Source organism: Camelus ferus, chromosome 23 (assembly GCF_009834535.1).
Source record: "Camelus ferus isolate YT-003-E chromosome 23, BCGSAC_Cfer_1.0, whole genome shotgun sequence".
NCBI classification, from domain to species: Eukaryota; Metazoa; Chordata; class Mammalia; order Artiodactyla; family Camelidae; genus Camelus; species Camelus ferus.
The window spans coordinates 21,280,737-21,294,174 of record NC_045718.1 but is presented as its reverse complement, the minus strand read 5'-3'; the positions used below and the strand labels follow the sequence as shown (position 1 = coordinate 21,294,174).

The 13,438-nt window shown below is 38.4% G+C and overlaps 1 protein-coding gene across 7 annotated transcripts in view; it reads left to right on the top strand.

Annotated features, from left to right (window-relative positions):
- The window catches only part of PACC1 (proton activated chloride channel 1), a 41,684-nt gene that overhangs the window by 17,220 nt on the left and 11,026 nt on the right, over positions 1-13,438 (top strand). For all 7 annotated transcript variants that reach the window (XM_032466440.1, XM_032466439.1, XM_032466441.1 and 4 more), the window contains one exon: positions 13,067-13,276. In XM_032466440.1, the coding sequence (XP_032322331.1) occupies positions 13,165-13,276 (112 nt within the window). In that variant the 5' untranslated portion in view covers positions 13,067-13,164. The remainder of the gene's footprint in view (positions 1-13,066; positions 13,277-13,438) is intronic.

Here is a 13,438-nt window from a genome sequence, read left to right as displayed (position 1 = left end):
CCTTTAGAATGTAGCAACCTTGTACCTGTTGCCAGTGCAGTTGTCAGCAGCTCATGACAGTGAATGTGCTTTTTGCCTGCCCTGTTTTGTTTCTGTTTTTTAACACCTTTATTGTGGTATGGTTCCCGTACAGGAACCATACATATTACAAGTGTACAATTTGATGAACTTTGATACATGTATACACCAATGAAACCACTACCACAAATCAAGATAACTAGCATTTCCATCATTCCCAAGAGGTGCAATTTTTGAATTCTCAATTTATCCCTTCCCACCCCCTTTACCCCCTGGTAACCTTAAGTTTGTTTTCTATGTCTGTGAGTCAGTTTCTGTTTTGTAAATAAGTTCACTTGTGTCCTTTTTAAAAAGATTCCAACATATAAGCAATATATGGCATTTTTCTTTTTCTGGCTTACTTCATTTAGAATGACAATCTCCAGGTCCATCCATGTTGCTTTTTTATGGATGAGTAGTATTCCATTTTATACACACACACACACACACACACACACACACACACATCTTCTTTATCCAGTCATCTGTTGATGGACGTTTGGGTTGTTTCCATGTCTTGGCTGTTGTAAATAGTGCTGCTGTGCACATTGGAGTGCATGTATCTTTTTGAATTGTATTTTTCTCTGGGTATATGCCCAGGAGTGGGATTGCTGGATCATACATGGTAAGTCTGTTTTCAGTTTTTTTAGGAACTTCTGTACTGTCCTCCATAGTGGCTGCACCAATTTACATTCCCACCAACAGTGTAGGAGTGTTCCTTTTTATCCACATCCTCTCTGGCATTTATCATTTGTAGACTTTTTAATGATGGCCATTTTGACTGGCATGAGTGATACCTGATTGTAGTTTTGATTTGCATTTCTCTACAATTAGTGATATTGAGCATCTTTTCATGTGCTTGTTGGCCATTTATGTGTCTTTGGAGAGGTGTCTGTTTAGGTCTTCTGCCCATTTTTGGATTGGGTTGTTTGTTCTTTTGGTATTAAGGTGTATGAGCTGTTTGTATATTTTGGAAATTAGTCCCTTGTTGTCTTTTCATTTTGTTGATGGTATCCCTAGCTGTGCAAAAGCTTTTAAGTTTAATTAGATCCCATTTGTTTATTTTTGCTTTTATTTCCATTACTCCGGAAGCTGGTTCAAAAAATGTATTGCTGTGATTTATGTCTGTGAGTGTTCTGCCTATGTTTTGCTCTAGGAGATTTATAGTATCTGGTCTTATATTTAAGTCTTTAATCCATTTTGAGTTTATTTTTGTATATGGTGTTAGAGAATGTTCTCATTTCAGTCTTCTACAGGTAGCTGTCCAGTTTTCCCAGCACCACTTACTGAAGAGACTGTCTTTTCCCTATTGTATATTCTTGCCTCCTTTGTCATAGACTAATTGACCACAAGTGTGTGGGTTTATTTCTGGACTTCTATCTTGTTCCATTGATCTGTGTGTCTGTTTTTGTGCCAGTACCATACTGTTCTGATTACTGTAGCTTGTAGTGTAGTCTGAAGTCAGGGAGCATAACTCCCCCAGCTTTTTTCTTCTTTCTCAAGATTGTTTTGGCTATTTGGGGTCTTTTGTGTTTCCATACAAACTTTAACATTTTTTGTTCCAGCTCTGTGAAAGATGTCATTGGTAATTTGATAGGGATTGCACTGAATCTGTAGATTGCCTTGGGTAGTATGGCCATTTTAACCATATTGATTCTTCCAGTCTAAGAACATGGTATATCTTTTCATTTGTTTATGTCATCTTCAATTTCTTTCATCAGTGTCTTACAGTTTTTGGAGCACAAGTCTTTTGCCTCCTTGGGTTGGTTTATTCCTAGGTATTGTATTCTTTTGGTGTGATGGTAAATGGTATTGTTTCCTTAATTTCTTTTTCTGCTATTTCATTGTTAGCATATAGAAATGCAACTGATTTCTATATATTAATTTTGTATCCTGCAACTTTACCAAATTCATTGATGAGATCTAGTAGTTTTCTGGTCTCTTCTTTAGGGATTTCTATGTATAGTATAATGTCATCTGCAAACAGTGACAGTTTTACTTCTTTGTTTCCAGTTTGGATTCCTTTTCTTTCTTTCTCTTTGATTGCTATGGCTAGGACTTCTAAAACTATGTGGAATAAAAGTGGCTAGAGTGGGTATCTTTGTCTTGTTCCTAATCTTAGAGGACATGCTTTCAGTTTTTTACTGTTGAGTATGATGTTAGCTGTGGGTTTGTTATATATGGCCTTTATTATGTTGAGGTATACCTATATGCCTGTCTATGCCCACTTTCTGGAGAGTTTTTTTTTAATCATAAATGGATGTTGAATTTTATCAAAAGCTTTTTCTACATCTATTGAGATGATCATATGGTTTTTATTCTTCAGTTTGTTAATGTGGTATGTCAATCAATCATTGATTTGTGGATATTGAAAAATCCTTGCATCCCTGGATAAATCCCACTTGATCGTGATGTATGGTCCTTTTAATGCATTTTTGGAGTTGATTTGCTAGTATTTTGTTGAGGATTTTTCATCTATATTCATAAGTGATGTTGGCTTGTAATTTTCTTTTTTTTTGTGATGTCTTTGTCTGGTTTTGGTATTGGGGTGATGATGGCCTTATAGAATGAGTTTGGAAGTGGTCCTTCCTCTGCAATTTTTCGAAGTAGTTTCAGAAGGATAGGTGTTAACTGTTCCCTAAATGTTTGGTAGAATTTGTCTGTGAAGCTGTCTGGTCCTGGACTTTTGTTTGTTGAGAATTTTTAAATTACTGATTCAATTTCAGTACAGGTAATTGGTCTCTTCATATTGTCTGTTCTTCCTGTTTCAGTCTTGGCAAATTGTACCTTTCCAAGAAATTGTCCATTTCTTCTACATTGTCGTTTTTTGGGGCATATAGTTGCTCATAGCAGCCTCTTAATGATCCCTTGTATTTCTGTGGTGTCTGTTGTAACTTTTCCTTTTTCATTTTTGATTTTATTAATTTGTCCCTTTTTTCTTTAATCTGACTAAAGGTTTATCAATTTTGTTTATCTTTTAGAAGAACAAGCTTTTAGTTTCATTGATTTTTTTTCTTTGTTGAGTCTCTTGTATTTATTTCTGCTCTAATCTTTATGATTTCTTTTCTTCTACTCTGGGTTTTGTTTGTTCTTTCTCTAGCTGCTTTAGGTGTAGGGTTAGGTTGTTTACTTGAGATTTTTTTCTTGTTTCCTGAGGTAGGCTTGTATCACTATCAACCTCCCTCTTAGAACTACTTTCGCAGCATCCCAGAGGTTTTGGATTGTTGTGTTTTCATTTGTCTCAAAGTATTTTTTGATTTCCTCTTTGACTTCTTCAGTGACCATTGGTTGTTTAGTAGCATATTTTTAGCCTCCATGTGTTTGCAGTTTTTGCAGTTTTTTCCTTGTAGTTGATTTCCAACCTTTTGGCATTGTGGTCAGAAAGATGCTTGGTATGATTTCAGTTTTCTTAAATTTACTGAGGCTAGCTTTGTGGGCCAGCATGTGGTCGATTCTGGGGGATGTTCCATGTGTGCTTGAGAAGAATGTGTATTCTGTTGCTTTTGGATGAAATGCTTCATAGATATCAATTAAGTCCATCTGGTTTAGTGTGTTATTTAGGGCCTGTATTTCCTTACTAATTTTCTGTCTGGATGACCTGTTCATTGATGTAAGTGGGGTATTAAGGCCCCCCCACTATTATTGTGTTATTGTCGTTAATTCCTTTTATGTCTGTTAACATTTGCTTTATATATTGAGGTGCTCCTGTGTTGGTTGCATATGTATTTACAATTGTTATATCCTCTTCTTGGATTGATCTCTTGAGCTTTATGTAGTGTCCTTCTTTGCTTCTTGTAACAGTCTTTATTTTAAAATCTATTTTGTCTAAAATAAGTATTGCTGCTCCAGCTTTCTTTTGGATTTCATTTGCATGGAGTATCTTTTTCCATCTCCTTACTTACAGCCTGCATGTGTCTCTAGCTCTGAAGTAGGTCTCTTGGAGACAGCATATATTTGGATCTAGTTTTTGTATACATTCAGCCAGTCTGTGTCTTTTGGTTGGAGCATTTAATCCATTTACATTGAAGGTAATTATTGATACGTATGTTCTTATTGTCATTTTGTTAATTGTTTTGGTTTTGTTTTTTTTTTTTTGTAGGTCTCTTTTTTCTCTTTTCTTGTGGTTTAATGCCTAAAAAAGTTCCTTTAACGTTTGTTGTAAAACTGGTTTGGTGGTGCTGAATTCTTTTAGCTTTTGTTTATCTGTAAAGCTTTTGATTTCTCCATCAAATCTGAAAAAGAGCCTTGTTGGGTATAGTATTCCTGTATATATATATATTATATATATATATATTTATTGAAGTATAGTCAGTTTACAATGTTGTGTCAATTTCTGGTGTACAGTGTAGTGCTTCAGTCGTACATGAACATACATATATTTATTTTCACCATAGGTTACCACAAGGTATTGAGTATAGTTCCCTGTGCTATACAGTATGAACTTGTTGTTTATCTATTTTATATATATTAGTTAGTATCTGCAAATCACGAACTCCTAATTTATCCCTTCCCACCCCTTCCCCCGTAACCATAAATTTGTTTTCTATGTCTGTTTTGTAAATAAGTCTGTTTTGTAAATAATTCTGTTTGTCTTTTTTTTTTTCTTTAAATTTCACATATAAATGGTATCATACAGTATTTTTCTTTCTCTTTCTGGCTTACCTCACTTAGAATGACAATCTCCAGGTCCATCCAAGTTGCTGCAAATGGCATTGTTTTATTCTTTCTTATGGCTGAGTAGTATTCCATTGTATAAATATACCACATCTTCTTCATCCAGTCATCTGTTGATGGACAGTTAGGTTGTTTCCATGCCTGAACTATTGTATATGGTGCTGTTGTGAACATTGGGGTGCAGGTATCTTTTTGAATTAGAGTTCCCTCCAGATATATGCCCAGGAGTAGGGTTGCTAGATCATATGGTGAGTCTATTTTTAGTCTTTGGAGGAATCTCCATCGTATTTTCCGTAACAGCTGCACCAAAGTGCATTCCCACCAGCAGTGTAGGAGGGTTCCGTTTTCTCCACATCCTTTCCAGCATTTGTTGTTTGTGGACATTTTAATAATGGCCATTCTGACTGGTGTGAGGTGATAGCTCATTGAAGTTTTGATTTGCATTTCTCTGATAATTACTGATATTGAGCGTTTTTTCATGTGTTTATTGGCCATTTGTATGTCTTCATTGGAGAATTGCTTGTTTAGGTTCTGCCCATTTTTTGATTGGGTTTTTTTTTTCTTATTAAGTTGTATGAGCTGTTTTTTTCTTGTTAAGTTGTATGAGCTGTTTATATATTCTGGAGGTTAAACCTTTGTCAGTCACATCATTTGCAAGTTTTTTCTCCTATTCTGTAGGTTGTCTTTTGGTTTCCTTTGCTGTGCAAAAGCTTATAAGTTTAATTAGATCCCATTTGTTTGTTTTTGCTTTTATTTCTGTTGCCTGAGTAGACTGCCCTAGAAGAACATTGCTAAGATTTATGTCAGATAATGTTTTCCCTATATTTTATTCTATTTTTTTTTAACATTTTTTCTTGATTTATAATCATTTTACAATGTTGTGTCAAATTCCAGTGTTCAGCACAATTTTTCAGTCATTCATGGACATATACACACTCATTGTCACATTTTTTTCTCTGTGAGTTATCATAACATTTTGTGTATATTTCCCTGTGCTATACAGTGTAATCTTGTTTATCTATTCTACAATTTTGAAATCCCAGTCTATCCCTTCCCACCCTCCACCCCCCTGGTAACCACAAGTCTGTATTCTCTGTCTGTGAGTCTATTTCTGTCCTGTATTTACACTATGTTTTTGTTTGTTTTGTTTGTTTTTGTTTTTTAGATTCCACATGTGAGCGATCTCATATGGTATTTTTCTTTCTCTTTCTGGCTTACTTCACTTAGAATGACATTCTCCAGGAGCATCCATGTTGCTGCAAATGGCATTATGTTGTCGGTTTTTATGGCTGAGTAGTATTCCATTGTATAAATATACCACATCTTCTTTATCCAGTCACCTGTTGATGGACATTTAGGCTGTTTCCATGTTTTGGCTATTGTAAATAGTGCTGCTATGAACATTGGGGTGCAGGTGTCATCCTGAAGTAGATTTCCTTCTGGATACAAGCCCAGGAGTGGGATTCCTGGGTCATATGGTAAGTCTATTCCTAGTCTTTTGAGGAATCTCCACGCTGTTTTCCATAGTGGCTGCACCAAACTGCATTCCCACCAGCAGTGTAGGAGGGTTCCCCTTTCTCCACAGCCTCTCCAGCATTTGTCATTTGTGGATTTTTGAATGACGGCCATTCTGACTGGTGTGAGGTGATACCTCATTGTAGTTTTGATTTGCATTTCTCTGATAATTAGTGATATTGAGCATTTTTTCATGTGCTTTTTGATCATTTGTATGTCTTCCTTGGAGAATTGCTTGTTTAGGTCTTCTGCCCATTTTTGGATTGGGTTGTTTATTTTTATCTTATTGAGTTGTATGAGCTGTTTATATATTCTGGAGATCAAGCCTTTGTCGGTTTCACTTGCAAAAATTTTCTCCCATTCCATAGGTTTTCTTCTTGTTTTACTTCTGGTTTCCTTTGCTGTGCAGAAGCTTGTAAGTTTCATCAGGTCCCATTTGTTTATTCTTGCTTTTATTTCTTCTAGGAGAAAATTTTTGAAATGTATGTCAGATAATGTTTTGCCTATGTTTTCCTCTAGGAGGTTTATTGTATCTTGTCTTATGCTTAAGTCTTTAATCCATTTTGAGTTGATTTTTGTATATGGTGTAAGGGAGTGTTCTAGCTTCATTGTTTTACATGCTGCTGTCCAGTTTTCCCAACATCATTTGCTGAAGAGACTGTCTTTATTCCTTTGTATATTCTTGCCTCCTTTGTCGAAGATGAGTTGACCAAAAGTTTGTGGGTTCATTTCTGGGCTCTGTATTCTGTTCCATTGGTCTATATGTCTGTTTTGGTACCAATACCATGCTGTCTTGATGACTGTAGCTCTATAGTATTGTCTGAAGTCTGGGAGAGTTATTCCTCCAGCCTCTTTCTTTCTCTTCAGTAATGCTTTGGCAATTCTAGGTCTTTGATGGTTCCATATAAATTTTATTATGATTTGTTCTAGTTCTGTGAAATATGTCCTGGGTAATTGGATAGGGATTGCATTAAATCTGTAGATTGCCTTGGGCAGTGTGACCATTTTAACAATATTGATTCTCCCAATCCAAGAGCATGGAATATCTTTCCATTTTTTAAAGTCTTCTTTAATTTCCTTCATCAATGGTTTATAGTTTTCTGTGTATAATTCTTTCACCTCCTTGATTAGATTTATTCCCAGATATTTTATTACTTTGGGTGCTATTTTAAAGGGGATTGTTTCTTTACTTTCTTATTCTGTTGATTTATCGTTAGTGTAAAGAAATGCAACTGATTTTTGAACGTTAATTTTATAACCTGCTACCTTGCTGAATTCTTCAATCAGCTCTAGTAGCTTTTGTGTGGACCTTTTAGGGTTTTCTATATATAGTAACATGTCATCAGCATATAATGACACTTTTACCTCTTCTTTTCCAATTTGGATCCATTTTATTATATCCCTTTATATATAGAGTATTTAAGCCATTTTGAGTTTATTTTTGTGTATGGTATGAGGGAGTATTCTAACTTCATTGATTTACATGCAGCTGTCCAGTTACCCAGTACCATTTTCTGAAGAGACTGCCTTTACTGCACTGTATGTCCTTGCCTGCTTTGTCAAAGATTAATTGACCAAAATTTTTTGGGTTTATTTCCTGGCTCTATATTCTGTTCCATTGACCCATATTTCTGTTTTTGTACCAATAGCATGCTGTTTTGATTACTGTAGCTCTGTAGTATTGCCTGAAGTCTAGGAGGGGTATTCCTTCAGCTTCATTCTTTTTCTTCAGTAATGCTTTGGCAGTTCTGGGTCTTTCGTGATTCCATATACATTTTAGGATTGTTTGTTTAAGTTCTGTGAAAAATGTCCTGGGTAATTTGATAGGGATCACATTAACTCTGTAGATTGTTTTGGGTAGTATGGCCATTTTAACAATATTGATTCTTCTTATCCAAGAACATGGGATATCTATCCATTTCTTTAAGTCATCTTTAATTTTCTTAGTTAATGTTTTGTAATTCTTTGTGTATAATTTCTTTCACTTCTTTAGTCAGATTTATTCCTAAGTTTTGGGGGTTTTTTGGATGCAATTTTAAAAGGGATTGTTTCTTTACTTTCCTTTTCTGATATTTCATTGTTAGTGTAAGGAAATGGAACTGATTTCTGTATGTTAGTCTTGTATCTTGCTACCTTGCAGAATACTTTTATCAGGTCTAGTAGTTTTTGTGTAGAGCTTTTAGGGTTTTCTATACATAGTATCACGTCATCCACATATAATGACGGTTTTTCCTCTTCTCTTCCAATTTGGATCCCTTTTATTTCTTTTTCTTGTCTAATTGCTATGGCTAGGATTTCCAATATTATTCACTGTTGAATATTATTCTGGCTTGTGGTGTGCCTGACAGGGCACCCTGTATAGGACACTCTCTGGGAGAGGATCGTAGTGCAGGACTCACAGAGAGGGACTTAGATAGTAAAGCAGAGCAGGGTAATGAGAGAAACACAGAGGGAAGGCAAATGGCAAAGCTGTGAGGGAGTGGACATTGACACAGCCCCTAATAACAGTAAGAAGCAGCAAAAGTAGAATCAGGGACAAAGGAAGTTGACAGGTGAATTGCTTTAATTCCTTTTGGAGAACTAGAGCTGCTTTGTACTTGGCTTCACTTGCAGCTCCTCAGGGGATTTCCTTTGGGCTTCCTGGTTCCTCACTTTTTGTAGCTGTAGAGTAAATGTCCATTGTCTCGGAACCTGTTCTTCATGGCCTGAAGGAACCCCACAGACACTTCTCGGAATTGGTATTCCCATGTAAAGTAAGAATTTTCTAAAGTATTTCGCCAGAAATAATAAGGCACACCAATTGGCTTATAGTTTTATATGCCTGAAACACACTAGTATTCTCTGACAAATTGAGAGTAGCTAGTTAACAGCAAAACTTAGTTCACCTGTCCTTTAGATTATTCATTCATTTAACAGACATGGAAACATTGTGCCTACCATGTGAAAGACATTGTATTCTGCCCCACCTCCATTTTTATCTTTAGCATATATATTTTTTCTAATTCATTATTGCGAGATTATAGTTCCATAATCTTCATCTTTGCTGTCTTCATCACTGAGGGCTTCATTTTTGGAGGTGTAGAGCCTACATTCATTTTTTCCAATAACAGTCATTCATTGAGCAGGCCCTCTGCATTGCATTCTGCAACAATCTCTCATTTACTTCTCTCAGAAATCCTGGAAAACTGAAATGATTATTTTTCACATGAAGAATGTGAGCCTTAAGAGCATTAAGTTTCTAGTTGCATAGTAGTTCGTAGTAGAGCTGGGGCTGGAACCCAGATCTTTCTGAGTCTAAAGCTTCTACTCTTTACCCCTGGGCTAGATATCTGATCTTTCAGTTCACAAAACAAGTGAGTAATGAACACTGAATTATTTTTTTCCTTAAAATCCTCCTGGTGCTTTAGGCACAGGGCTAATGTGACCTCCTCCACAAAGCCTTTGGTAATCTCTGTCCTTATCCCTGCACTCTTCGTTAATCATGCTGAACAAAGGAAATCTCATATTTTACATCCTCACATCATTCTGAATTCTCTAGCACTTGTAGCACAAACCATCAGTTCTCTCTTGCTATCGGCCCGAAGCACCCAGCACAGAGTGTTGCACATGGAGTTGATGCTGGATGCATGTTTGTAGAAGTAAAGAATGAATGGTTTCCTTCTATCAACCTAGGACACTTTGGTATTTCTGTGCTGCTCTTGTTTTTGTGCTTTTAGAAAAAAAGAAATTGAAATAATTTTGAGCAAATGCTCTTGTGTCTTTGCATTTAAAGTGCATCTTTTATAGACAGCATTTGGTTGGGTCTTGTTAATCCACGCTGACAGTCTCTGCTTTAATTGGAGTGTTTAGTCCATTTGCGTTTAATTTAATTATTGATATGGTTGCATTGGTTCTGCCATTTTACTGTTTTCTGTTTGTCTCATGTCTGTTGTTTCTGTTCCCTCTTTCCTGAAAGTTATAAACTTTACAATATTGTTGATAATTTTTGCTTAAGATCACCTCAAATTTTAAAAACATATAAATCGTTTTTTATATTTACCCAGCTATTTAATATTTCCAGTGATCTTTATTCCTTTTTATACATCTGAGAATTACCATTTAGAATGCAGAGTTTTCTTTAGCGTATGTTATAGTGCAGGTCTGTTGGTGATGAATTCTCTCAGCTTTTGTGTTTGAAGATATCTTTATTTTCCCTTCATTTTTGATGGTTTTGTTGGAATTTTACAATTTGAGGTTGTTAGAAAATTTTTTCAGTACTTTAAAGACGTTCCTTTGTCATTTGACCTTCATTATTTCTGATCAAAAGTTAACCTATTGTTAAATACTATTTCCTGTATGTGATAGGATTTTTTTTTTTTCTGACTGCTTTCAAGATTTTTCTTTTATCTTTGCATTGGCAATTTGACTGTGATTTGCCTGGATTGATTTTCTTATTTATCCTGCTTGGTGTATATTAAGCTTGTTGGATGTATAAATTGTTTTATCCTCCAGTTTTGGGAAGTTAGGGCCATTATTTTTTCAGATTTTTTTGTCACCCATTTTCTCTCTGGTTACATGTTAGAGTTCTACATAGTGTCCCACAGTTACCCAGGCTTTGTTAGTTTTTCTTTGCAATTTTTTTTTTCAGATTGAATAATTTCTGTTTAACTTCAGTGACACTGACATTTTTTTCATTCCATCTTTCTCTGTTAAGACTATGCAGTGAATTTTTAGTTTTATTCATTTTTCTTTTCAGCTCTAGAATTCTTATTGGTTCTTTTTTTGTAGTTTTAATTTCTCTATTTCCCCTCTGTTCGTCCCCTATCCATATATTTTCTTTTATATCCTTTAAGTGATGTAAAATTCTTTTCTGCTAGTTACAACATCGGGGTAATTTTTGGTCTTAGTGTCTATATACTGCTTTTTCACTTGAGTATGGGTGGCATTTTCTAGTTTCTTTGAATGCCTAGTGTTTTTTTTTGTTTGTTTGTTTGTTTTACTGAACACTAGACATTACCAATGACACATTATGGAGGTTCTGGATTCTCCTGTGATCCCGTGAAGAATTTTTGTCTTGGCAGGTAGTTAAAATGGCAAGACTCAGGTTCTGAACTGCTGTGTCCCCTGCATTAGCAGCTGAAATCTTTGCTCAGTTCTTTCAGTTTCCAGATGCTACTGTTTTGCTGGAGCTCCCTGGGGTCTCCAGCCAAGTATTTGAGCAGATTTTATTTGCAGATTTGAAGGTTTATTCCCCTGTGTGGCTCCCTCCCTTTCAGGGTTTTCCCTCTAACTTTCTGACTGCCCTGCCAGCCCTGAACTCTGTCCACTGTCCCCCTGCACTGTGCCTTTTAGAGCCTGTTGAGTGCCCTCAGGCAAAAAGTGGCAGATTGGCGAATCTCACCAAATGTAGTTATTTTCTTTCAAGGGTAAACTCTCTTCCAGTTTCTGCGTGCTTTGGATCATTTCCGAGTGCCTTCAGATAATGTTTTGTCCAAATTCTATCATTGTTACGTGTAGAAGGGCGGCGTGACCAAGCAGCTTCATCACTGTTGGAAGCCACAGGCCAAGCTGATTCCTTTCTGGGCTTACATTCATAGCCCTCCTCACCCTCATCCTGTGCTCAGCTGCCGTGGAGGAGCCTGGGCTTTTCTGCAGGGAGCCGCAGTTCCAGCTGAGCAGCAGAGACGGTCCAGGAGCGCTGTGGGAGTGTCTCTGTTAGCTCGGACTATCCCAACAAAGAGCCGCAGGCTGGGTGGCTTAAGCAACAGAAATGTTTTTCTCATTTCTGGAGGCTGGAAGTCTCAGGTCAAAGTGTTGGCAAGTTTGAGAGTCTCTTGAGGCCCCTCTCCTGGGCCTGCAGACGGCTGCCGTCTCCATATGTCCTTATGGGGCTTTTTCTGTGTGTGTGCGTGTGTGCACCCCTAGGGTCTCCCCTGCTTCGGGTAAGGACACTAGTCTATTGGAGTAGGGGCCCACCCTTATGACCTCGTTTAACCTAAATTACCTCCTTAAATGCCTTGTCTCCAGGTATGGTCACATTGGATGGGGGTTAGGGCTTCAGCATATGGCTTTTGGGGAGGGGAGACACAATTCAGTCCTTAACAGAGAGGAATGGAGGCTGGGGATGGTGTGAGAGCAGGCAGGACACAGTCATTCATTGTGTGAATGCAGAGTGCCTGCTCTGTTCCAGCACAGAGTGAAGGGCCAGAGGCTCAGGAGGGACAAGACCCGCCCTGTCCCTGCCCTCAGGGAGCTCACACCTAGGGGGTTAAAAAGACCTGTAGACAGTGACATTGCAGAGTGATGCCAGGGACACAGGGTGCCCCAGGAGCACTGAGGGGGGAATGCCCACATCAAGTTACGGGGTCAGGGAAGGCTTCCTCGAGAAAGTGCCTTTCTAAACTGAAACCTGAGGGATGAGTTAGGAGTCAGCTGTGGAAGAAAAGTGTTTCAGGCCAGGCTTGGGGAATGGCAGGTGTGAGGGGCCCCAGAGCTGAGGAGGGCACACTAGGGGACAGTCCTTTAGTACAATAGGAGATGGGGAGCTTGGGGGAGTGAATGATCGGGAGGTAAGGCCGGGAGGCTGGCTGGGGCCACCCCCTTGCTGGAATGTAACTATCTGTCCCTCTAGAGAGGAGTCGTCTTCAGCTCGGGATCTCCTTCCCGGCAGAGCACATGCATGGGGAAGGTTGACAGGTGCCGTGTGTGATGATTTGGGGCTGGGGACTGAGGCGGGGAGGCTGGGTGTGCAGGTGACCTCGCCTCCTTGGTGAAGCAGGTAGGGGACCTGGAAGTTGCCCACCTCTCCTGGGTCACATGTGTGTCACTCACTGTTGTTCAGCCCTGGACAGCGAGTCCGCCTCCAGCAGCATCCGCTTCAGCAAGGCCTGCCTGAAAAACGTCTTCTCAGTCCTGCTTATCTTCATCTATCTGCTCCTCATGGCCGTGGCCGTCTTCCTAGTCTACCAGACCATCACAGACTTCCGTGAGAAACTCAAGCACCCAGTCATGTCAGTGTCGTACAAGGAGGTGGACCGCTACGACGCCCCAGGTAGAGCCTTCCCTGGATGGGCACCTGGCCCAGGTCTGGGGCATCAGCTTGCAAATACTCCGAGCTACTGTTGTGCTTCTGGTGCCATGCTGGGCACCACGGGCAGGGTGAGGAGTCCCAGCGCAGTCCAGGTGTAGGTTACACATCCCAAGAGCTGCCTTC